The sequence below is a fragment of the Aptenodytes patagonicus genome, chromosome 20 (assembly GCF_965638725.1).
Source record: "Aptenodytes patagonicus chromosome 20, bAptPat1.pri.cur, whole genome shotgun sequence".
In the NCBI taxonomy this organism is placed as follows: Eukaryota; Metazoa; Chordata; class Aves; order Sphenisciformes; family Spheniscidae; genus Aptenodytes; species Aptenodytes patagonicus.
In genome coordinates, this window is record NC_134968.1 from 8839491 (window position 1) to 8866848 (window position 27358).

Sequence of the window (27358 nt, forward strand, 5' to 3'; positions counted from 1 at the left end):
ATGATGGCTCAAAGGCTGCAGAACTGGACAGCCTTTCTGGGAACCCCTGAGAAGGTGGTATATCAAAAGGAAGGGCAGGTAAGGATGGTCCAAATGTCAAAGGGAGGTCAGAATAATAAGAATGGGGACAAAATATTCTAAGACCCCTGTTAAAAGGAATCAGTCTCACACAAAAAGACACCCTGACAGACAGGAGTGAGATCCAGAACAGAGATATTTATGGGCCTCCCCCCAAGGAATACCGTTTATGACAGGACAGTTAGAGAGATTCCTTATACCCACTGTACAGAAACTATAGGATAACTGTGAGAGGGATTGCACCTGCAGCCTGAATGTTGGGAAGGTGCTAGAGGAAATTTCTGCATCTGCTGCTCCACCCCCAGCTTTGGGAAAGTAATGGAGGAACTCCCAACTTCCAGTCCAGGGAGTTTCAGCCTGAAGTGGCTGAAATTTTTGGAACTAATATTAGTAAAAGTCCTCGTATACCTTTGGTGGTAAATGATAAATATTCTGTCCGCTTTCACATGGACACAGGAACCTCATTAACGGTTGATCATTAAAGCTAGGGACACCCCTGGGTTGATCCAGATAACTCAAGAAAGGATTTATATAACATGGATCACTGGGAAAGGCAAAAGCTCCCAGTAGCTATGATAAAGTTGACCCTGCCAAACGGAAGAATGCCGAGACCCATAGTGATGGTAAGGACCTTAAATACATTAGGTATGGATATATTAAAATGCATTAGTACTGCATTAGGCATTGGGTGCCAAACCCTCGGATTCAAAACTCCACAGTCTCTATAGATAAAGTACCAGCTGAGGGTTCTACTGTCTATTACAGGCCACACCTGAATTACCCAAAAGTGCCTTGATTCATGTACGACAATATTGTATTAGCCCTAAAGACACACTAGGCGTAACTACTCTTGTTCAGGATTTAGAACGACGGAGTATTATTCAGAAAGCTCATCCCCCATATGATTCTCCTGTGTGGCCTGTTTGTAAACCTAATGGCACCCAGCATTTGATGGTAAACTGAATAAAAATAATGGACCCCTACACACTGCCATCTCATCTATCACATATCTTGTTTTTACTGTAGAGCAAACGTCCCATCCTTGGATGGCTGCCGTGGATCTAAAAGATATGATTTTCATGTTCCCCTTAAAACCTGAGGGTCAAGAGAGATTCACTTGGCATGGAATTCAGTACACTTTTACCCAATTACCTCAAGGATTCAGACATAGCCCTGCATTATCAAATCAGGATTTAGCAGATGACGTTTTAATAGAAGGGGATTCCTCCCATGAGGTCCAAAGAATGCATTATCGCATCATCATCCATCTGGGAGGTAAGGGGATTACCATTCCTGACGGGTAAATGACAGGGACCTAGCCAAATGGCTCTATTTTTAGGCATAACTTGCCATCGTGAGCCTTTCTCTAACATCTTGCTAAGTTTCTGCAAATAAACGGTAAAATAAAATGTCCCAGCAAGAACATACTGGGATATCTAAGCCTCTGGAAAAGCCATGGGTGTTCCCGAGATATGTTCCTCAATTTCACTTGGAAAGCACATCCGTAGAAAGCAATATATTGCCGATTTTGAGAGGAAAAAGAGGCAAGAAACCCCATCTGATTGAGCATTAGAAGAATGAATGTTTTAGTCTAGAAGACTGTGGCCATAGAAAGGAAGAGGAGGGAATATCATACCTGCACCAGTCTTTTTATACATGGAGAGATAAAGAAAATGGTCATGAATTCCTTTATCTGTTCTCTGATGGAATGATCCAATAAAACTGAGTTCTCAATGTAAGAGAGAGAACGGAAATCCTTCCAGTTGGAGGAATTGTGCAGCGTGGTGACGAAGGAAGGAGAAAAGGGGTTGTCAAAGAATAATGAGGAATCTACTTCAGAAAGTTCTAAATGAGCAGCCAAATGACTGCCTTGCAGGGATCGTCATACCTGGCCCTTCACGAAGGCAGGAGATGGGACTAAAGAATGGATGGACCGCGCAGGATTCTGTGGTTGACTGAAGTGTAAATGTGCAGCATCTCCAAGCCGTTAGCTGATCTTAAAAGCATAAGGCTAAGTCTAGGATAAAAATCATAAGAAGTATTTACTCTGGCATTTCCTGGTCTCACTTTCAGCATTCAGAAATTATTTCTCTGTATTTGAGATTGTTACAGTCATAGAAATGTTGGCTGGAAAGAACTCCAGGGATCTGAACCTGGTATCTAAACAATGAGATGAACCTTGCCTGCAGGTGTTCTTTTATGGGCAGTGGAGAGGAATAGATAGATCCAGAGTGAGTTGCGCCTCCTCCTGAAGTCAGTATATAACATATCTGTGCTGTCTAGAGAAGAAACTTATTGTGAATATTTTAAACGTTAAGCAAATAAATTTAGCGTCCACCTGCCATAGCTTATCTTAGCAAAATAAATCTGAGGTCTTGCCTTTCTCTGTGGAGACTGACAGCAATCTTCAAAGGGAAAAGGGGGGAAAAATGTTCATGTTTTGAATATCTGTACAGTGTCTACCTAATTGTACCAAGCTAACAGTGCAACCATTGTGGTTGGAAACACCCTCCAGAGTGTGCAGATGAAAAAACCCTGCATTTAAAACACCTCCCTGGCAATGCAGAAGAAAGCAGTTGTTTCTCATTTATTTTATTGATGCTTGCACAAGGGTTGAGGTTCTTCTGGCTAAATGTTAAGGGTGCGTGTCAAGTGTACGGTGTCCTTGTAAGAACCCTAAGGTATCCGAGCCATTCACGTGGGGCTGACACACACCATAGATGAAATGCACTCCTCTCTGTCACTGCAGCTGGAAGCCTGTTGTTCCAAGAGCACTGCAGTGGCAGAATGGTTACTCTCAGGTGGAACTGGAATTAGCTCTGATTAATTGCACCAAAAATGCCTAAATCTCTCCATTGACTAGGAGCAGAGTCTTTCCAGCTCTTGTGCAGACATCTGCTTGGAGGATACATGAAATGAGGGAGGAGTCCTGGCTCAACAAGCCATGGCAGGGTAATGTTGTGAGGGCATTGGGGTTAGGATTCATTTGCCCCATTCTCCTCTGGCCATTCACAGTTCTCTGTTTTGCAGCCACTTGCTTTGCAGCTAATTCATAAAAATGGGCACCCACCAGAGGGCTGCTGTCTTTTATGAATAAAATGGTAGCAACTCAACTCAGTGTCACGATGTTGCTCTTCATCAACAAAAGACAAACTGAGACTAGGCAGGAGCTTTGTATTAATTGATACGTGGTCACTTCTCTGTTTGTTTGGGTTTTTTTGTAATTTCCAGATGAGTTTCCTTATGTCTTCTGCAATAAGTCTGTAATTGTTGTCTCTTAAACACGCAATTTAAGACCAATAGTACCTCAATGTATCATCTTTTATGTTTCGGTGTTAGCCATATCCTTGTTCTTCTCTACCGGTCCTTGAGTAGTCTCAGTGAGGTATCTTTTTCAAGTATAAGGTCCACCCGGTACCTCTGTGCAACATGGTTCTCTGATACAATTACACCAGCTTGCTTGGGACTGGTAGGTTAATATGTGTTTAAAGGAGGGAGATAAGCACCTTATCACTTGCTTGGCACCCTGCGTGAGAGAATTGGGGTGATCTTCTTAAGAAGGTTTCTTCCTCTTCCGGGTAGACCTGGAGAAATCCTGGGGTCACTCAGCCCCCACACCGGTGTCTCACTGAATCACTGAAAGGCAGGCAGGTTGAACATGATATTCTCTGGTTTTGAACATGATATTCTCCGGTTATAATTCTCGTTGGCCAGAGATTTTGCTTCAGGCACTGTCCATTCCATGGCCTGGTAGAAGCAGGGCTTCTCTTCCTGACCAGTTGTCCCAACTGGTACAAACTGGCATAAGGTCCAAGGTCCACGTTACAGTGGTACAAATGGTTTGTGTTATTCAGTAGAACCTAGTTTTGTGAAATAGAGAACTGGACGCGTGACCTTTTTTTACAACTGACGGCAAGGTCTCGTTCAGTAATAATGTTTTGGAAATGTTCAGAGTGATTTTTGCGGAGAATTTCTTCTTGCGAGGTGCAAGATACTTTGCTGAAGAAACTCATGTGGTCAGGAAAAAAAGCCACCCCAAAGACTGAAGTACACACTTGCTCTTCTGTTGAATCATTACTATTCCGATGTGAAAGAATTAGCAGCAATAAATTCCTTAAAAGGTAAGATATACATCTCTGTTCATCAGCTCTCTGTTAATAGTCTGGTATGCATATACACATTAATGAGGAAAATCTGTTTAATATGTGGTATAATGGAAAAAGCAATGCTATATAACTGTTTAATTTCTTTCCTTCCAGCTCAACAGGGACAGTTCCAAGGGAATCTCATTAGCTAATTCAGCCATCATTCTTTGAAATCCATGCAATTAATTAAGGGCATCCAGGGCACTCTGTTGAGGTGACATAAATATTATTTCCCACATCCTAGAATGTGGACAAAAGCTTCCGGTCAGGAGAGGTAATACCACGTATTTGTGTTCTTAGATGGCTCTAAGATAGTCTCCCACCTCCTACCGGAAAATTATCTGTGTTGTCCATATGACCTATTTCTTACCATTGCAGATTCTGGAAATAGTGAAAAACTTTGAAAACCAACATCAATCTGAGAAAGAGGGTGGTTTTCATCACAACACTTAAAGTTCATATCACAACATTTAACGCTTGGCCAATTTTGACAGAATAGTAAAGATGAAATATATAGACTTCATGTTAGGGAGAATTTTTAGTACACAGAAATAAGGCACAAACTCACATAACCATTGACTTTGTCATCTAATTGCCCTTCCCATATATCCATTTTGGTTACTTTTTCACTAAGTGCCTGATCCCAAGAAAATTATTTTGTTCACATAGAATCATTGAGATATTTATGTTCCTTACATAATCAAAGGAGGAAAACAAGCATGTTTTTTATTTAAGATCTGCCAAAGGAAAACTCACTTTATCTGAATTATGCATCTGTTGTTCTCCACTTATTATAGTTACTGACCTTGCTGAACACTGTGCTGGGCACTCAGGGCTCAGTTTGCATAGGCGTTTTCTGAGACTGTGGGCATAAAACAGGAGACACCGGCATAACTGTCTAGTGCTTTAGACACTACTGGAACTGGAAAGCATTAACCTGTGTCCGAAGCTCATCTCTAATGGTGGAAGGAGGAATTAGGTGGATGTTGTTTTACACTGGTGCCATCCCAGCCGTTGTCTGTGATCAATAAACTAGGATATATACCGGTTGGCAAAGTATTCCATCTTTGCTATTAAGGAGGGCCCATACTTGCAGTTCAGAAAACGAGTCATGATACCAGGAAAAAAAAGAATATTGAAGCATGGCCATACTGGGACTAAACCTCTATCAGATAGCAGTAGCAGTGGCCTTCTAAATTCTGATTGAGACGTTAGGAACTGGGCAGGCGCATAATGAACGTTGCACTTAGCATTCAGCACTTACAGGGAACTAGAATATTGCCATTTGTTTTATACACACAAGCACACACCCATAAGACTACTCTTTATCTGTTTCTTGAGGTTAGGTTGTTAACAGCTGGGTGTTAGGCCAAAGGGATATTCAGCCTGTATCAGGAAGCTTCCATTCTCCCCTCGGGAAGCAGAATGCTGGAAACTTGAAACAGCTTTTTCATATATGTTATCAAATCAGACTGAGTCAAGTAAGAAGTAACTGCCAATGGTAGTGTAACTGTTTAGGCTAATGATGGTCATCTGATTGCCTTTGGATATACACAATATTTATAAATCCTTTTGGCATCAAACATTTCATATTCATATGCTAGCATATGGAAATTGCGGCAATATTGGCAATATTGACAAGGTGGAGCAGGCAAAGCCCTCAGGCTGCGAATCATTAATCCTAGGTGATGACTAGTATGATGCAATATGATAATTACTCAGTCCTTCTTTTAAACAGTTTTGGTTGTTTTTTTTTTTACTTTGGAAGAGGGTAGTAGGAAAATAAATTCAGCTCCTCTGCAGTTTGAAAGTTACTCTGAGCTAAGACATTGGTATGCATTCCCTTTTCACCAGGTCTCCCGGAAGCAAAGACAGATATCTCAATGGCTACCAAGGTGTGCTCTTCCTCCCCTGTGTTTCCCCTCTATCTCTTAATTCCTCTTCTGGCTGCTTCATTGTCCACATTCTATGACCCTTGTGTCATGACTGTCTTATAAAATGGATGTTCTATGTGCTTCATACTAATACTACTCTGCAAAGTATTTGCAAGGACTAACTTCAATTTGTTGAGACTTCCTCTCTAGATGATAGCTAAAGAGGATCCTCCAGGAGATGAATCAGAACAAGGGTAGGATTCATCTCACCTGACTTCAAACATCTGCATTACAGATTTCTATATATGAGCTAGTCGCGAATGCATTTCATAGTGGAGTTAAACAGGCACCTCTGGGGTGTCTGAAATATGGTATAGGAGTCGTATTCTAGAAGCACTTCTTGCTCTCCACTGATGTTTAAGGATGTTCAGGGGACTGCAGATTTCAGGCTGAAGTTCAAGGTTAAGTGAGGTGAATGCTGCCACAGGCATATACCTGATCTATAATACAAACCTAGGAAAGTTGTATTCCTTAGGCTACTGTGAACAATAGATCAAGTCAGACATTTGTTTTTAACTGAAAAATACACCATTGGCTCAAGGAAATCAACTGGTGAAGTTCACTGAATTTGAAGAAAAAATATTTCAGATTTGCGGTTACTAATTGTGAAAAACTGCTAGCAAGCAAAACAACGTTTCCTTTTAGAAAATGGACTGTTTTGTTCAGTCAGGAGTTTGAGGACTTTTTAGTCTGGAAGAACTGAAATTTTTGTTTGTGTTCCTTCCTCTTCACTTTGTTTATTAGGTTCATAAATGCTGCCTCTTTCATCCTGTATTTGAAGTGTAACACAAAAATGAGTTCCCTGATCTTCTTTACGATGCTGTTGGGCATTGACTCAGAGTGAACACCGGCTAGTCTGTAGAAAGCTGCGTTGTCTGTATGGATCCTATATGTTGATTTTCTTGCAGTGAGAAATAGTCTTACCGTGAATGTGTTTCACTTTCTATGGCAGGATGGCAGTGAAGTCCGTCTGTCTCCCGATCTCTCAGAAGGTGAGATAAAAGCCACTCAGAAGAGAAGAGAAAAAGTACTGATGTGTCTGAAAAAACTTGGGATTCATTGTGACCAGGTAAGCACTGACAGTCCTATTAAGGAAAGAAGGCTAACACTCCAGTGATGTGAATGGCACACAGAGCGCCATCTGAAGTGAGGTCCAGTCCCTAAGAAGCATCATCTGTCATCACAAGTTCTCCAGAGCAGACTTTCTGTCCACTGCTGGGAAAAGGATTCCGGCTGGGAATTTCCAAGGAGAAAAAAGGGAGTGGGACACTGAATTTTCAGTGGAATTTCCAGCAACAATTCCTATATTTATCAGCTAATTAATTAATTCATCGACTTGCCCTTGCATATATTTATATTTTTATAAATCTATATGTAAGTGTGTATATGAATATATATGCACCATTTGGAAGACACGCACAGTTAACCGCCTGAATGTGTTTGTATCCTAATAAGCGTGCACACACACACCTCTCTAATCTCTCTGTGCGTTCTTGTGCACACATTCATTTCTACCTTTGAACCCTTTCATCCTCAGATGCACACCATCACATACACGATACAGGAACACTGGCCCCTATGCTTTTTCATATGCCGTGACCACAGGCATACAATACAACTCTGCACACATCTTTCTTTGACTCCATGCTCATTTTACCCTCATGGCATGCATGGTGGGTTGACACTGGCCAACAGCCAAACACCCACAGAGCTGCTCGCTCACTCCCCTCTCCCACGGGACAGGGGGAAAATACTGTTCAGCAACAGTCAAAACATTGGTGTGCTATCAATACCTTTTTAGCCACAAATCCAAAGCACAGCACCGTATGGGCTGCTGTGAAGAAAGTCGACTCTGTTCCAGCCAGATCCAGTACAACCTGTTTCTTGAGAAATTTCTGTGGCTGGCTGTAATAGTTCTACCTTGCTTTTTTTGGGAAAAAATAAAGCTCTTGGTGACAAAAAGGGAATAGAGGTGACAACTAGAGAAACACAATGAGTACTGCTCAAGATTTATTTATATTTTGAAGCTACAGCACAGAAACACAGCCACAACAAATTTCGGTACCAGGAAGACAAGTGATAGCACAATACAAAAGAGAACCCATTCTGTGACTGTGATGTAAAAGAAAAAGAGAAATAGGGGAAAAGAGGCATATTGTGGAATGTGTCCTAAAGCGAGGAAGCAGGTCAAGTGAGAATTGCAATAGCCTTTATCCCTGTCTGTTTGTTAAGCCTTTGCTCTAAAAGAAATATGTTTTCTGTCTTCCACTCTGCAGAATAATGTGCCTAATATTGTTGTTCTGGGATCAGGCGGAGGCCTGTGTGCCATGATAGCCTTGCTAGGAACCTTGGTGGAGCTGAAGAATCAGAATTTCTTGGATGCTGTCATGTATCTGTGTGGCGTGTCAGGATCCACTTGGTAGGTGCCTGTTGTCTGGTGTGATTGCAAATGTTTTTCCTGCTCCATAGATTCAATGGCAATCCGACACTTTCATCACTGTTCAGAACTCCCTGTTGGGCTCACAACGGATGAACCCAGCGGTAGGTGAGACACTTGCCTGTGCAATGGTGGGAGGCACAGGGAATATTTGTGACATTAACTACAGTTCAGCAAGACTGACCTTTCACCCCCAGAGAGGAAGAAATTAGCGCCTCTCAATGGTGATTCAAATAAAGAGCTCACTTGGCCATTTGGTCTTACCTCCTGAGGCAGGCAATTCCCCCTGTTTACAGGCCGTGGGGAGCAGAAAAGGGGTAAGCAGCCAGGAAAGCGTTGAAAACTTCTAGGTAGCATACTACCCAGAACACCAAGGCTTGTTTAAATAGAGGCTGTGGTATATTTAAGAGGTGCCCATGCCACTAAGCTACATCTCTCAAGTGTATGGGAGCGAGCCAGGTGCCTAAATGTAAATACCTCGTGCCATTTCAGGTACTTACTTTGCCGGCCCCCTAGCAGTTTGGAAGACCACCGGGTCTCCTGCACGTACTGCATCAAATCTGCCAAATCTGTGGTGATGTCACTCATCCTTGTGGCAGGTTAAATGCATTATGTATGTATGGTTATGGTCTTGAATGTTGATACTTCATCTACTTTTTTAGGCTTACCTTATGTGCAAAGAAAAGAAATGACGTTCAGGAACATGAGCCATTTCACCTTAGGGCCCACGTGCAGCATGTCAATGACATGCCAGGATTGGTCGTTACACTGAAGTGACTGTGAAGGGAGTCTAGCTTACAGGTCACATACAGACACCTGCCCTGTAAGGATAGAACTCTGTCTAAATTTAGACGTCTCAGTACATGTATCTGTATGTGACGTACACACCTCTCCTTCCATTTTACTGAAGGGGATAGGTTTATGTTCTCTAAAGACAGACTTCCAGTGACAGTTCAGATGCCCTAGCAGGAAATCCCGTCTGGTTTTCAGCAGCTGGTTCAAGAGGACACAGGTCTTTCACAGATCTTGTGTTATTGTCTGCCGCATGAGGGTGGAAGTCTTGGACATTTCAGTCCACCTCAACTGTCACTGTCTATGGTTAGGTACCATGTCTGCAGTAATCCAGAACATCTCCTTCCTTGCACAGAGTCAAGACACATGCTGCTCTAGATGAAGAAGGTAATGCTGTACACCTTAATTTATACCTGAATTAAGCTGTGGAGTTGGTCTTGGAATAGACTGAGCCTTTACAACTCTGCAGGTAGATAGCATGAGCTGAGAACTGTAAGTTTAGTAGGAGATGATGTCACTCAGTAAGTGTACCAGATTTATTGGTCCTAATAACAGACAAAAAAAGGTCACAAGCCTCTAGAGCAAAATGATGACACAATGTGAAACATTCTACGTGTTTACGTTTGTTCTGAGCTCTTTGATAGATTATTTGTGTCTTGGCAGATTTCGCATCTTTCCCACTAATGCTAGCTGCAAAACCTGTATTCCTGCAGCAATTTACCCTTAATATATGGCACGTACCCAGCTGAAATCCAGCTTCAGCTCATCTAACTAATTAAATGATGTTATCAGTATGCAGCTGGGATGTAAGTGGTCAAGGAATAATGACACCTTTCTATGATGTAAAGTGCCTTGCTTCTGTAGAAGCCTGGGACTTCTTCCTCCTCCCATACATTTTTAAAGACACTCCTGTATCTGCATGCAGATTCAAACAAAAAAAGCAAAGTCCCATTCACTTTCCCCTATGCTAGAGATAGGACTTGCCTTTCTCTTTAAAAGGTGCACGTCCCTCTTGTATGGAGATGGGAAATGGTCAGAAAATCTGATGTCCTTGGAAAAGGAACTGTGCAAAAACCTCAGTAATTTCTCCTGGAATACTATGAAAGCAGTAGAATCCCTACAGGAGTCATCAAAAGATGAACTTTACTCACTCACTGACTTCTGGGCCTCCTGTCTTGTACACAAAATACTGCAGCAGGTAAGAAGCTCACTGCAAACACCTTGGGAGTGTTTTGAAGATCTCAGAGTAATTGCAACTACATTTGACCTCGGTGGGTGTTTTTTTGAGGAGCTGTATAAATTGAAACAATATTTTAGAGCATGACATCTTATCTCTAGATATGGAAAGGTAGAAGCCGTTAATCCAACTCCTTGGTTAATCCAGTCTCCTAAGTGGGGCTGTCCTCAGTGTTGTAGCAGAGGGGAGGGGCATTTTATGTTCCTTCCGAAGTCCATACTTACCTTCTAGTTTGATGAGAATGAGCTGGCTGACCACAAGGAGGCCTCAGAGACTGGAATAAACCCTTACCCGATTTATGCAGCAGTGGATAAGGAAAAACTGAGTGAGGAAGGTGGAAACTTTCCAGGTAAAATATGGGCTCCTATGTGTTAAATACCATGCATCAGGTTCCTTGGCAGGCATTAACTGTGCTGACATCCAATTGCAGTTTGTCAGCCTATGTCTTTGTTTATAGACAATGGAGAAAAACAGGCACTTCCAGGGGCCAAATCACATTTGGTAGAAGTGCCTTTCATGATAGGATAAGGTGAGGCATCCCTAGAATAGAATGGGCTAAACAGATTAAATATAATGTCAATAAAATAGATCGTCAAAATGTAGAAGCCTGAATACAGGCATTTAGTGCCATCATAGATCTCCCTGGCCTCCATCTGAGTGTTCAGCAGGGTGCAGATCTCTTGTAAATGCTCTATCACATCTGTCAGCCCTATGTGGAGTTCCAAAATAATCCAGTGCTTCTGAAACTGAACTAGGCAACTATATCCTTTTTCAGTAGTTAGGGAGATGGCCTTCACATGGAGAAGTTTACTTTCAAACAATTACTTTTACCCTGTCCCATTAAACTGACTTTTCCCTCACTACAGTTTAAAACTCTGACTGTCCCTCCTATCCCTACTTGCACAGAGGACAGATCGTCTCCTTCCACTTACCGACGGTAGGCTTTGATTTAAGGTGATGGGACTTGATTTATAAAGCACAAGCTGGCCTGGAATTGTGATAATCCTGGAAGGTCTGAGTGAGAACTGGAAACTTCATTCTGGAAAGGAAGTGTGATCAAGGAAGGGATTATGAAATGAAGAGTAGGTGGCTTTGCAGTTTGGGCAGGTGGGTGCGGGATAATAGTCACAACCAACAAAAAGTTTCACCATTGCTATCAAATTTTATTTTCCATACCTGTTAAAATAATTGATCCCTCTCTGGAGCAAATAGACTTGATTCAGTTGTCCACACAGAGGCCTGTGGTTCCATTTGAGATGCCTTACCATACTCTGCCTACTTCCCCTACTTTTCTAAAAGGGTATGAGTGTTATTTCAGTCCTGTGTCATAACTGTTGGCCCCATGCAGATGACTCCGTTCACCATAGGTCCCTAGGTACCACGGGTTCCTAGTTACATATCTGTGGGTACTTGAATCAAGCCCAATCTCTTCTCTTCATCGACCCTAAAGAGTGCTACGGCAGGCAGACTCTGTCACCTATGCATAAGCATTGAGAGGCCCTTGAGATGTCTAACACATCTGAGAGATCTGCACAGAGCTGTACAATGTGACACATGATCTGTGGGAAACCAAGACCTTTCTGGTGTGGCAGCTGGAGGCCAAGACAGGAAGGATACCAACAGCATATTGAAGAGCAGGTGGTAGGACGCTTACGACTAAGTTTGTTCCCCATATGCCAATTCACCTTTGTCAGCTAATATCAGAGGATTTTAGAAAGGAGGAGAAAGACAACCAAAATGCTACTTTGGGACAGTGAGGTCAGCTATGCTTCCCAATACTGAGTGACAAAGCTGTTTGATTTTTCTCAGGGACCTGGTTTGAATTCACTCCACATGAGGATGGATATGCTGCCTTGGGTGCTTTTGTGAGTACCAAACACTTTGGAAGTGAATTTGAGAAGGGTAAGCTGAAGAAAAAGAAGAAGAAGAAACACATTTGTTACATGCAAGGTAAATCTTCCTAATTCCGCTTTGTAGAAGAAAATACAGGTTTAGCTGTTCTGTATCTTTCTGTAGGTAACAAGAATGCATCTATTATTCCATGAATGCATGCATAGTAGTATATGAATTCTGGAGAGCAGTTTGTCTCACTTTAAATGTTCAAACTGGAACACCTGAATGCCTGTCTACACTCCACTGTCTACATTGACCAATTTTCTGTGGTTGTTTTGGGAAGTTAGGGACCTACACTGTAGACTACTGAAGTTAATAAAATAGTTCCAGCCTGGATGTCTAAATATTCTATAATCCCAGCATGTTCACTTTACAGGGAGAAACACTTCCCAAATTCGATACATCCTACTGTGAGGACTGGTAGCTCTTATTTTGCTGATTTGTTTCACTCTGTTTCAGTTCAGGTCCAAAGTTTAGATCCAGGGCTCTGCTCGTTCCATCAGCCCCAGGGTATGGGCAGGTTTTGGCCAGTTCCTTCTGGAGTGAACTGACTGGTACTCTGAGACTAAATCTGGACATTGCAGACAAGTCTTTTTTCTCTCCAATGCCTGTTCCAAGGAGTGTGTTCACAGATGAGGCCTGGATTGTCTCTGTCTGCACAGTACAGTCCTCCAAACTCTTTCACTGGGCTGGTCTTCTCACATTCTCTCACATGATCTCTTGGTGCTCTCATGGCTTTCAGCTAACGTCCCCCACCTCGTACAGGTCATTCGACCAAGCTGTAGCATGGCTCTCATTTTATTCAGGGCCCTTTCAGCTGGAAAGAAGGTGAAGAGAAATAACAATCCCTCTGAATCACAAGAATGCTGTAAGAGGCCCAGGAAAGATCAGGCCTCACTCTTGGACAGCGCTGGTGTAATCAGTCCACTCCAGAGCCTGTGAGCCTCAAGCTTGGGAATATGCCAGCTGGTCTAGGGCCCAAGTTCTGTATAGTTTGTGCCCTGAGCGGCTTACTCAAATCTGTTTCAGCTGTACTAAGATTCCATTGCTTAATGTTAATTGTTTGAAGCAGTGGAAAGCATGGTTCCTCTTCTTCTGAAGCGCTCGGGCCTTGGCCCGCAAGGCTGGCTGTACACTGTCTGCACATATTTCTTCTACCACCACCCATCTCCCCCAGATTTTGTCGCACCAGTCGAAAAGTGACATTCTCTAGATTCAGCTATGTTCTGAATTGTATTGTCTCTTCCCAGGCTCAGTGTGGGATGTTGGTAGGATGGTGCTTAAAACAATCCAATGTGCCTTGACCTGGAAATGGGGAACGACTAATAACTTCCTTTACAACTGCCGTCAGAAAATCCAATGAAATTATGATTTGTTTATATTCAGAAAATACAGAGTGGTTATGGTATCCGACTAGATCTAGGGGGCAGAATGCATGGGGTTTAGCAGAGCTTTTATGCTGTGTTTGTGTGATGTTAAACCAAGAAAACTGTCTTTGCCATTTACCTTCTTAAAACAGCGAGTCAGATAGCTTTCCTTCCCAGGATCCACCCTTTGTTAACAGCATTCCCTTATGGGCAGCGAATAAACTAGTCATAAACAGAATTATTTCACACTACTGGAATCCAGATCTGCAACATCATTGCAGATATATAAGCTCAATTCTGTCACATAAACACAAGCATCTAATGTCACACAAGCTGCCCTTGTGTACAAGGGACAACAGCATTAAGTTGGAAGACACAAAATAAAACCTATAGGACCCCTGTGCCCTTTTGGAAGAGAACCTGGAGGACACAAGAAGTAACCGAAGGAGTTGGAACTGGACAGCTAAGTTTATGAAATTGAGTTGTGCTCCTGTTGCATGAGCAGTAACATTGGTCTCTAGATTCCATTGCCTCCCCTAGCTGGATGTTCACTGATGATAATGGAAGCTTTGGCACCTAGCGTGTAAGTAGAAACCTGCATTTAGACAACTGCAGGTAGGTGTCATGATCTCTAGCTGGCTCATGCGTTCATTTTTCTGCTCAAAGATCTTCTTATCTTAAAACTGTGGGTGCATAATTCTAGGGGTGTGACCTCGTGGCTTTCCAAAAGCGCATCAGGAATTCTGGTCTGCAACTGACCACAGTCAGAGAGAGGTAGGTCAGAGGGATTTGGATTCCTCTTGTCAGAATACGGTTGGACGTCTGGTTGGGCAGGAGAGGCAGGTCTCAATACATTGTTGGGGTGCATCATCAGTGAAGACCAATGGATTCTTTTGGGGCTGGTCACGTGTCTACATATATGTATTCGTATATGTCTTTATGAAATCTCATTGCCTTTTTTCATTGGATCAGCCCTCTTACCTGGTCAAAACCAAAATCATCTCTTTGATTGACGCTGGCCTGGCAATAAATTCTGCCTATCCTCTGGTCCTTCGAGCACAGCGGAAAACAGATCTGATCATTTCCTTTGATTTCAGCTCTGGAGATCCTTTTGAGGTACATGTGTGGGTATGGCTTTGGAGAACCTCCTTTGGGGTCATTGGGCTGGGGACTGCAGACATGCATTACAATCATTGTCAAAGCAATTTTTGAAGAAATGTCTGAACAGATTCTGACAGGTTGGTACGCTGATCATCACGTTGTTTGGGCTTCTTTTCTAGGCAGTTGGCAGAAACAGATACTTGTAGAACGTGAGCCATTTTGTCTGTCTTGTTCACAGGTATCGTATGATAACCTACCAAGGTTATCAAGCTGTCAGGCTATCAAGGGTGCATCAGGGGGAAAGCTCACAAATTTCTTAGCCTCCCTTTTTTCCTTAGGGCTGACCAGAATTTTTCTGTGGGTGAGTGATATTACTCCTTCCTTAAGGGCAGTTGATGACATTCATCAAAGAGAACCTCATCCTGGTGAGCAGAATGAGGAAATGACAGTCTCACCAGCAAAAAGCCTGCAGCAGCTGCGGAGGCTGGGAATTCCCAGAGGCAAGAAAGGAGCAGAAATGCAGCCAGTCTCAAAGATGACAGAAAGCAGGGGTATTTCCTAGAGACTCAGGTGCTGAATGGAACTTTTTGAAAGAATGGAAACAACAGGAAGTTGTTAAACTTTCAGGTAACAAAAATTAAGGAAAGGATGCACTCTAAAAAAAAACCAGAAAAAAATCCCTCTACAGTGAGCATATCAGAGATTGTTTACAATTATTTTTATTTTTCTTATTCCGTGTTTCTAGCTCTGAAGTCTTCTATTTTGTCAGGGGAGTTAGGTGGGGGAAGGACACTATACAAAACTATCACCATTCCTTGCTATAGTTTGTGTTCCTTTCAAACCTAGTGTTTGATTTGGAATTTCTTTCGGACTTGATGAATTTTAGTGTCTCATAAGAATTTTAAGTGTGCTAGGATATCTCAAATTGCTGCTTCTCTGGGTATTTTCAGTGTGGTCACTTTAGGGACAGTGGATGCAGCTGCATCTGGAGGCTCTGGCTCCTTTGGACATCTTACAGTAGGCATTGAAAATTAACTGATCTTTTCAAGTGCCCATTTCCGTTTGACTACAAATAAGATTGTCAGGGAGCAGCAAGGGCCAGCTCCTCCTTAAGGGACAGGGAGCCAAGCTCAATAACATGACCAGCAGGGCAGGGGCCTCACCAGCCAGGGTCCAGCCCTGCAGCACCTGAGAGAGACAAGCAGGGCAGGTCCAAGATTGGCAGACAGGGTCAATCGGGAGCCCAGATTATCAGGCACGTCCATGGTGAAAAGGCAGGTCCAGGGTCAAGCTGGGAAGTCAGTCCGTGGGTCAGGGTGTGGATCAATGGAGTCCACGGCCAGACACATCTGTGGCTGAGCTGACCACTGCTACTTGTACAACATCAGTGAAGCCCCTGGGACAATGGGAAGGGTATGGGTGGAGGCCCCAGGACCGTTAAGGCCTATTAGTGCATTCAGGACACTGACAGTAGTCTTCCATCCCAGCAAAGTGCGTCCTCATGCTTGGGAGGTCTGGGTTCAGAATGGCCTTGCTGCAGAGTGATTTCATTGAGGTGGTGTCCTGGTTTCGGCAGGGATAGAGTTAATTTCTTTTCTAGTAGCTGGTACAGTGTTTTGGATTTAGGATGAGAACAAAGTTGATAACGCACCGATGTTTTAGTTGTTGCTAGGTAATGCTTACACTAGCCAAGGACTTTTCAGCTTCCCATGTTCTACCGACTGAGAAGGCTGAAGGTGCACAAGAAGCTGGGAGGGGGCACAGCCAAACTGGCCAAAGGGACATTCCATAGCATGTGACATCATGCTCAGTACATAAACTGGGGAAAGCTGGCCGGGGGGGGCCGCTGCTCGGGGACTGGCTGGGCATCGGTCGGCGGGTGGTGAGCAATTGTACTGTGCATCACTTGCTTTGTGTATTATTATTATTATTATTATTATCATATTATTATTATTATCATTTTATTTCAATTATTAAACTGTTTTTATCTCAACCCACGAGTTTTTCTCACTTGTGCTCTTCCAATTCTCTCCCCCATCCCACCGGGTGGGGGGGGAGTGAGCGAGCGGCTGCGTGGTGCTTAGTTGCCGACTGAAGTTAAACCACGACAGTCCTTTTTGGCGCCCAACGTGGGGCTCGAAGGGTTTGAGATAATAACAGGTTAACCGGAGTGTATTAAAGAACTTATATCTGTTAGTAGTTGTGGGTCACAATGTTGGTTTCTCTGTTCTCGATATTGATTTGTATAATCTGCATCGCGCTCTTTTTCCTGCTGTACATGTTAAAGATTGGTGTTGGGTTTTGCAGTTTGCTGTGGTGTGCAGTGAATAGTAATGTCTCGCTTGTGAGGTTTGTTTTTAGAACATTGACCTTGACGTTAGTGTGGTATGTAAACTTCGCAATGAAGCCGTTACTGTACCACGGAGACCATTTCGTGGAGACAACTAGCAATTGCAGTAACTTTTCTGAGAGTTTTTTTACGGAGGAAATACAGAATGGCAGGGTCACTACCTTCTTCTATGATGTTTCCTCCTTCATTACAGTAATTTTTCAGTATTTTGAACATCCTTGGGCAGTTAAGATACTTCTATTAATACTTCTTGGGAATACTGTTTTGGTTTTGTCTAAAGTTGGTAAGCAATTTAAGAATATCATCCAGAGATCTGCCCCAAGGCTGAATAATTATGAGTGGCAGGGTGTGTGGGACAAGATGGGCAAGTACCTAGGCCAATGGGCACCCCCAGTGTTTTGGAACTTCACCCCTGAGCAAGTGCAGAATCCTGAAAAGTTAGTAGAATATTTGGAAAAAGTATGCTGTCACCCTGGCAACTCCAGAGAGATGCAGCTCATTGCAACGTGCTGGGGCCTGGCCCATGCCTACCGAGCCCTGTTCAACACCATTCAGTGCCCTCAAAGGGAAGGGAAGGTCTCTGGCTCTGACAGTAAAACGACACGCACTGCGGCCACTCAGACCCGGGCAATGCGCCCTGCGGCCACTCCGACCCCAGCGACAGGCCGTGCAGCCACTCAGACCCCGGCAACAGGCCCTGCGGCCACTCAAACCCGGGCAACATGCACTACGGCCACTCCAACCCCAGCGACATGCACTGCAGCCACTCAGACCCCGGCGACATGCACTGCGGCCACTCAGACCCTGGCGACATGCACTGCGGCCACTCCAATCCCGGCGACATGCACTGCAGCCACTCAGACCCCGGTGACATGCACTGCGGCCACTCAGACCCCAGCGACATGCACTGCGGCCACTCCAATCCCGGCGACATGCACTGCAGCCACTCAGACCCTGGCGACATGCACTGCGGCCACTCCAATCCCGGCGACATGCACTGAGGCCACTCAGACCCCGGTGACATGCACTGCGGTCACTCAGACTCCGGTGACATGCACTTGCACTGTGGCCACTCCAACCCCGGCAACAGGCCCTGCGGCCACTCAGACTCCAGTGACATGCACTTGCACTGTGGCCACTCCAACCCCGGCAACAGGCCCTGCGGCCACTCAGACTCCGGTGACATGCACTTGCACTGTGGCCACTCCAACCCCGGCGACAGGCCCTGCGGCCACTCAGACTCCGGTGACATGCACGTGCACTGTGGCCACTCCAACCCCGGCAACAGGCCCTGCGGCCACTCAGACTCCGGTGACATGCACTTGCACTGCAGTCACTCAGACCCCGGCAACAGGCCCTGCGGCTACTCGGACTCCGGTGACATGCACTTGCACTGCGGCCACTCCAACCCCGGCGACATGCACTGCGACCACTCCAACCCCGGCAACAGGCCCTGTGGCTGAACCAAAGAACCAGCCTGTGCCGGTATCAGTCGCCCCTGTACACAAGAAGAAATTTTGGAAGCGGAAGTCGGCTCGTTTAGTAAGGGAGGAAGAAGCTTCTTCTAAAAGGGAACCGGAGGAAGAACTGTACGAGTACCCTGGAGAAGGGCCATCACGAGAACGGGAGGAGGAGAGCCGGCCGCTGATCGGGGAGGAGGAAGAGGAAGAACTCATAAACGAGGCAGTGACCACCCGATCTCTATCCCTGAGTGAGCTGCGAGATATACGAAAAGATTTCAGCCGTCGTCCAGGCGAGCATATTGTCACCTGGCTGCTCCGATGCTGGGATAATGGGGCCAGTAGCCTGGAATTAGAGGGTAGGGAAGCCAAGCAGCTGGGATCCCTTTCTAGGGAAGGGGGCATTGATAAAGCAATTGGAAAAGGGACACGTATCCTCAGCCTTTGGAGGCGACTCTTGTCAAGCGTGAAGGAAAGGTATCCCATTAAGGAAGTTGTCATATGTCGCCCAAGCAAGTGGGCCACCATGGAGAAGGGTATCCAGTTTCCAGCGGGCAGTTCCCCAGAGAGAGTAGAAGGGCTGATCTTACTCTTGATCTTAATGAAGAAACTTCTGACCCGTACGTACAAGAAATGAGAAATGAGTACTGTGATGAGGATTAGAGGGGCCCTGCCTCCAGCCAGGGGGAGGAAAGGGACAACCGGGTTTACTGGACTGTGTGGATTCAGTGGCCTGGCACGTCAGACCCACAGAAGTATAAGGCTCTGGTAGACACCGGTGCACACTGTACCCTAATGCCACCAAGCTATAGAGGGGCAGAACCCATCTGTATTTCTGGGGTGACGGGGGGATCCCAACAGCTAGCTGTATTGGAAGCCGAAGGGAGTCTAACTGGGAATGGGTGGCAGAAGCACCCCATTGTGACTGGCCCAGATGCTCCGTGCATCCTTGGCATAGACTACCTCAGGAGAGGGTATTTCAAGGACCCAAAAGGGTACCGGTGGGCTTTTGGTATAGCTGCCTTGGAGATGGAGGAAATTAAACAGCTGTCCACCTTGCCTGGTCTTTCGGAGGACCCCTCTGTTGTGGGGTTGCTGAAGGTCGAAGACCAACAAGTGCCAATTGCTACCACCACAGTGCACCGGCGGCAATATCGCACCAACCGAGACTCCCTGATTCCCATCCATAAGCTGATTCGTCGACTGGAGAGCCAAGGAGTGATCAGCAAGACCCGCTCACCCTTTAACAGTCCCATATGGCCAGGGCGGAAGTCTAATGGAGAGTGGAGACTGACAGTAGACTATCGTGGCCTAAATGAAGTCACGCCACCGCTGAGTGCTGCTGTGCCAGACATGCTAGAACTTCAATACGAACTGGAGTCAAAGGCAGCCAAGTGGTATGCCACAGTTGATATTGCTAATGCGTTTTTCTCAATCCCTTTGGCAGCGGAGTGCAGGCCACAGTTTGCTTTCACTTGGAGGGGCGTTCAGTACACCTGGAACCGACTGCCCCAGGGGTGGAAACACAGCCCTACCATTTGCCATGGACTAATCCAGACTGCACTAGAACAGGGTGGAGCTCCAGAACACCTGCAATACATTGATGATATCATCGTGTGGGGCAACACAGCAGGAGAAGTTTTTGAAAAAGGGAAGGAAATAGTCCAAATCCTGCTGAAGGCCGGTTTTGCTATAAAACAAAGTAAGGTCAAGGGACCTGCACAGGAGATCCAATTTTGAGGAATAAAATGGCAAGATGGACGTCGTCAGATCCCAATGGATGTGATCAACAAAATAACAGCCATGTCTCCACCAACTAGCAAAAAGGAAACACAAGCTTTCTTAGGCGTCGTGGGTTTTTGGAGAATGCACATTCCAAATTACAGTCTGATTGTAAACCCTCTCTATCAAGTGACCCGGAAGAAGAACGATTTCAAATGGGGCCCTGAGCAACGACAAGCTTTTGAACAAATTAAACGGGAGATAGTTCATGCAGTAGCCCTGGGGCCAGTCCGGGCAGGGCAAGAGGTAAAAAATGTGCTCTATACCGCAGCCGGGGAGAACGGCCCTACCTGGAGCCTCTGGCAGAAAGCACCAGGGGAGACTCGAGGTCGACCCCTAGGGTTTTGGAGTCGGGGATACAAAGGATCCAAGGCCCGCTGTACTCCAACTGAAAAAGAGATATTAGCAGCATATGAAGGGGTTCGAGCTGCTTCAGAAGTGATCGGCACTGAAGCACAGCTCCTCCTGGCACCCCGACTGCCGGTGCTAGGCTGGATGTTCAGAGGGAGGGTCCCCTGTACACATCATTGAACTGATGCTACATGGAGTAAGTGGGTCGCACTGATCACACAACGGGCTCGAATAGGAAACCCCAGTCGCCCAGGAATCCTGGAAGTGATCATGGATTGGCCAGAGGGCAAAGATTTTGGAATATTGCCAGAGGAGGAGGTAACGCGTGCTGAAGAGGCCCCAATGTATAATGAACTACCAGAAAATGAGAAGCAATATGCCCTGTTCACTGATGGGTCCTGTCATCTTGTGGGAAAACATCGGAGGTGGAAAGCTGCTGTATGGAGTCCTATGCGACAAGTTGTAGAAACTGCTGAAGGAGAAGGTGAATCAAGCCAATTTGCAGAAGTAAAGGCCATCCAGCTGGCTTTAGACATTGCTGACCGAGAAAAGTGGCCAGTGCTCTATCTCTATACTGACTCACGGATGGTGGCAAATGCCCTGTGGGGGTGGTTGCAGCAATGGAAGCAGAGCAACTGGCAGCGCAGAGGCAAACCCATCTGGGCTGCCGCATTGTGGCAAGATATTGCTGCCCGGGTGGAGAACCTGGTTGTAAAAGTCCGTCACGTAGATGCTCACGTACCCAAGAGTCGGGCCACTGAAGAACATCAAAATAACCAGCAGGTGGATCAGGCTGCTAAGATTGAAGTGGCTCAGGTGGATCTGGACTGGCAACATAAGGGTGAATTATTTATAGCTCGGTGGGCCCATGACACCTCAGGCCACCAAGGAAGAGATGCAACATACAGATGGGCTCGTGATCGAGGGGTGGACTTGACCATGGACACTATAGCCCAGGTTATCCATGAATGCGAAACGTGCTGCAATCAAACAAGCCAAGCGGTTAAAGCCTTTTTGGTATGGAGGACGATGGTTGAAATATAAATATGGGGAGGCCTGGCAGATCGATTATATCACACTCCCACAAACCCGCCAAGGCAAGCGCCACGTGCTTACAATGGTGGAGGCAACCACTGGATGGCTGGAAACATATCCCGTGCCCCATGCCACCGCCCGGAACACTATCCTGGGCCTTGAAAAGCAAGTCCTATGGCGACATGGCACCCCAGAAAGAATTGAGTCAGACAATGGGACTCATTTCCGAAACAACCTCATAGACACCTGGGCCAAAGAGCACGGCATTGAGTGGGTGTATCACATCCCCTGTCATGCACCAGCCTCTGGGAAAATTGAACGATACAATGGACTGTTAAAGACTACACTGAGAGCAATGGGTGGCGGGACGTTCAAACATTGGGATACGCATTTAGCAAAGGCCACCTGGTTAGTCAACACTCGGGGATCTGCCAATCGAGCAGGCCCTGCCCAGTCAGAACTTTTACGTACTGTAGATGGGAATAAAGTTCCTGTAGTGCACATAAAAAATATGCTGGGGAAGACAGTCTGGGTTATTCCTGCCTCGGGCAGAGGCAGACCCATCCGTGGGATTGCTTTTGCTCAAGGACCTGGGTGCACTTGGTGGATAATGCGGGAGGATGGGGAAGTCCGATGTGTACCTCAAGGGGATTTGATTTTGGGTGAGAATAGCCAATGATCTGAATTATGTGATGTTAAGTACTAATTACAGTTATAATAGTTATACTAATAATACACAGATATACTAATCATACTAATAATATTATATGCCATACTAATGTTATTACAATAAGAATCACCCAGACTAATGAAGAATAGCTTCAGTGAAACCAAGCAAAGCACAGTGATGATGGTACCAGAACTGACTTCAACATGGAACAATCCAACACCACATACCATCTCCATTTTTCCTGCCCTGAAAGATTATTATGACAGATGGAGCCCGAAGTCATGGACTAAATGAACTCACCGAACATTTTAGAGGGATGGCCCACAGACGAAGGGAATGATATGTCTGTGTGTGTGTATGTATATATATATATATATAAAGGGGTGGTGATTAATGAAAATGTACTGGAAAATATGAGACTTGAGCATGACGCAGATGGTATAGAATAAGGGGTGGATATTGTCCTGGTTTCGGCACGGATAGAGTTAATTTCTTTTCTAGTAGCTGGTACAGTGTTTTGGATTTAGGATGAGAACAAAGTTGATAACGCACCGATGTTTTAGTTGTTGCTAGGTAATGCTTACACTAGCCAAGGACTTTTCAGCTTCCCATGTTCTACTGACTAAGAAGACTGGAGGTGCACAAGAAGCTGGGAGGGGGCACAGCCAAACTGGCCAAAGGGACATTCCATACCATGTGATGTCATGCTCAGTACATAAACTGGGGAAAGCTGGCCGGGGGGGGCCGCTGCTCGGGGACTGGCTGGGCATCGGTCGGCGGGTGGTGAGCAATTGTACTGTGCATCACTTGCTTTGTGTATTATTATTATTATTATTATTATTATCATATTATTATTATTATCATTTTATTTCAATTATTAAACTGTTTTTATCTCAACCCACGAGTTTTTCTCACTTGTGCTCTTCCAATTCTCTCCCCCATCCCACCGGGTGGGGGGGGAGTGAGCGAGCGGCTGCGTGGTGCTTAGTTGCCGACTGAAGTTAAACCACGACAGGTGGTTGTCAGTGGACTATTTCAGGGGTCACAGAGACAGGGCAGGGACTGGGAACTGGGAAGGGGACATGGCACGAGAGATTTGGGGTTGGGTAGGGATGTTCAGGCTGCCTACAAGGAGGGCCGGGGTCCAGGCTGGATTGGAAGTGAAGAGGGTGGGGCAGGGGATTCTCTGAGCTGCTCCTGGCAAGCCTTGGAGGGTTGACAGGCTTGAGGAAGGACCTCGCTCAGGAGCCTGGGAATGGGGAGGAGGTTGGCACCGTGGGGATATCAGAGCCCAGGGCCAGGCTTGCCCCTCAAGAGGAGTCATAGCAGCGAGGTCCTGCACAGGCGTGGGCCAGGCTCCATGGTGCTTGGCACAGGGCTCAGGAAGGCCTGAGCTAACCGCCAAGGGCCAGCTGCTCCTAAGGGAAAGGGAGCCAGGCGGCATAACAGAGCAGGCAAGGCAGGGCCTTGCCAGCCAGTGTCCAGTTTCACAGGATCCAAGCGAGACAAGCCTGTTCTACCAAGGGCTGGAGTCATCGAGCAAGTTGGTTGTGACGAGGCAGGTCCAAGGTCAATCTGGGAAGTCAATACGGATTAGGATTGGTGGCAGGTAAGGATCAGGTCTGCTGAGGGTAACCAGTCCAGTGATCGCTGGGCAGGTCCATAGCAATGACACCATTCCAAGATCAAGCTGGGAAGTCAGCCTTTGGGTCAGGGCTCAGATCTAGAGGGCTAAGGCACAGGCATGGCTGTGGCTGAGCAGGAGACCAGTGCGCCTAGCACATAGCTCATGTAGGGGTTGAAGACCCAGGCCTGAGACTAAATGGAGCTCATGGGCCCATGGGTAGGATCTGGTCCTTACCAACTCACACCTCAACAAAAATAAAGGAAAAGGGGTTTGGAAAATGTAATTCTTCAGGGAAGAAGAGCAGAAACCCTTATTAGAGGTAAGAGAAGCCCCTACCAGAAGGCAGAACACTTTTTGACAGACAGTATTTACAGCAAAATACCTCTTTTACCTTTGAGGAGACCTCATATCAGTATCTGTAAGAATTTTACTCAGTTTCCCTTTGTGTAGGCTTTTTCCTCCTAATATACTCCATTTCCTTTCTCCTTTGATAAACAAATTTCATTACAACTGAGGGTAAATGTACAATACTGTTTCCGGAATTGCTTCCGTTTAAACATATCTGCCTAGGGGATGAATTTGGGTAGCTTGAGTTAAAAAGAACTGGCTAGGCTTTCAAAATATTATTACTCTTTCATATCATTCCAGGAAGATGTTGTGAGAGGTTGATTGCCTTTTGTGGCTGCAAGAGTCATCACGTCTTTAACTACAACTCCATCTTTTCCCAGTAGTGATTAAGGAAAAGGGATAAATCTGTAGAATCTAACCCCCGAGGCAATTTGGTGGGGTGACAGAAATACCAAGGTGTCAATAAGTGCCTGTGGACGGGAGAGGCCAGTAGTGTTCTTAGTGCCTAAGGCTCCATCTTTGGAGCTTCACCTTGGTTGTGAAGTGCACTCTCTGTGGAGGGGTTGCTGGAATGAATTGTGTAAGATCCCAGTTACTCTGGGAAGCTTACATAAAGTGTCTGCTGTTCACAACCCTTGTGCCACCTAGAGCAGAATATTGCAAACCCATTCAGAGAAGAGTGAAAAAGACTCGAAGGTTGTTTCTTCCCCTGAACTCCTGAACAGTTGGGAATAGTATTTCTCAGGGAGACCACAGAAAATCTCAGTTTGTGCAAGCTCCCAACACAACGCCTACCCCAGTCAACGCTTTCATGCAAAATCCAGCCAACATTAAAGTTCATGTGTGCCTCGAATCAAGTGGGTTAGTGTCTCCCTTTGACAGTCAGATCGACATAAGCGACACACAGCGAGTTTTTAATTTTGTTAGAGTGGTAGAGCAACAGAAGGGGTTGCTTTGGAAAGCAAAATTTGTTCTGAAAGTCTGTGAACCTGGTGATGTCTTCAGGCTGCTTTATAGATGCCAAATCCCTTTAATTTTGACATCTTTCCGCATCAGCCACATTGCCTTTCTGGGCGTAGCTGTGATTTGTTAAACAAAGGTTCTTGCTAGAAGTGGCCCCAGAAATGAGTGCTTGGTTTTCACTTCTGTTCTAGACTTAGTCTGTTCCTCAGAGAATGCTTGAGGAAAACTTAGACTCTTAAATATATTATATGTTACAATTAAGTATAGTCTAAGAAACTAACCATCATTGTTTTGTAGCAATCAATTTCATCACTGGAGATAGGATTGATTTATTCTAGGAGTTCAGAAACAAGCAAACAAACTAAAAAATGCATACAATTTCTCTGTGTCTCAGACTACCAAGAAAACAGATGCATACTGCCGGGCAAACACTATCCCATTTCCCAAGATAGAGGATCAGGAAATGGATGAGAACAACCCTTCTGATTGCTATATTTTCCGAGGAGACAAGTCATGCCCTACAGTCATGCACTTTCCGCTCTTCAACAATGTGAATTGTTCTGGTAACATGCACTCTACGCAACTTTGTCTCTGTATATTTGTACTTCATATTCTCAACTTCCAGTGCCATGCATTTCAGAGTCCTTCTTTACTCAGCGCTGCTGCCGCAAATGGGCACAGAAGACAAGGAACAGGGCAGGCTCTACGTATAATGGATAGAAGCTTGCACGGGCATTAACATACTCACCCTCTCAGATAGGCAACGTATGTCCTGAGCGATAAGGATTTTACAGTCGTCTTGGTTTGTTCTGTAAACCAGTGTAATTAGATTGTGGTCCTTCTACTAAAGAGGAGCTGGGGAAGCACCACATTTAGAAGGCAGAGTAACCAAGTCTGGGATATAGTTATTGGTAAGGAACAGGCAGGTCCAGAGAGAGATTTATCCCCCTTTCTCAGACAACTGATTAAGCAGGTGATGAAAGAGGCACCTCCAGACCCTGACTGATCTCCTCCTCTCTCTTCACTGGCTGCAGCAGGATCTTAATGTGATAAAGAACTTGTACGTGAAACTTGCAGATCTTCAGGGATTAATGTTTTCCTCAAGTCCATGCTTTTCCTGAATGATCTTGTAGTTTTCTGTTCGGCATTTACTTACATATCTGGTCTACCTTTTTTCTAGATAAAATACAAGACTACAGAAAAAGGTTTCCCACCTTCCCAGAGGGAGACATCAAAGATCTCCTTGAGAAAGCAGGGTTGAATGTATCCAACAACAGTGAGAAGATTCTGCAAGAGATAACACAGATTGTGTCTTCCTCTCACACAAACGAGTTCTGAATGCGAGGGGTTTTTTCCTTCAGTACGAGATAATGAATTTATGAATTGCTATAAATAGTATACTTTACCCCACTGCACTTTTCATTTTGGCCATTTGGTGTTAGTCTTCATACTGTGCTCTGGACAACTGTAATGTAGATTTCTCCATCTCAGCTACCTCTCTAAGTTCCTCTATAGTCAAAAGAACCAAAAGGTGCTCTTAGGGAGTGAATCATGTGGCACATTTTAAACACGTTTGTGAGAATAATATGGGCTGAGTTTCTGAAGGGCTGAAGAGGCTCCCTTTAAAATTGGCTGAGATGGAGGCATTGGTCTTTGCAAGGAAATTCTAAAAGTAAAAAAAAAATCTTAAAATAACAAAGAGGAAGAATAAGGGATGAAGGAGAAAGAGAGAGAGAGAGAGGGAGAGAGGCTTTCCACAGAAGAATAGCTAACCAGGCAGCATGACAG

General features: G+C 45.1%; 1 protein-coding gene and 1 pseudogene across 1 annotated transcript; one reads left to right on the forward strand and one right to left on the reverse strand.

The window, feature by feature from the left end:
• PLA2G4C (phospholipase A2 group IVC) lies at positions 1 to 26908 on the forward strand. The gene is made up of 10 exons (XM_076356463.1): positions 1 to 78; positions 7110 to 7226; positions 8434 to 8576; positions 10386 to 10584; positions 10855 to 10972; positions 12433 to 12573; positions 14614 to 14657; positions 14856 to 14999; positions 25965 to 26133; positions 26751 to 26908. The coding sequence occupies exons 1-10, from the start codon at positions 1 to 3 to the stop codon at positions 26906 to 26908; spliced, it is 1311 nt and encodes a 436-aa protein (XP_076212578.1).
• Positions 1 to 27358, reverse strand: part of LOC143169233 (von Willebrand factor A domain-containing protein 5A-like) — a 106102-nt pseudogene that overhangs the window by 47575 nt on the left and 31169 nt on the right.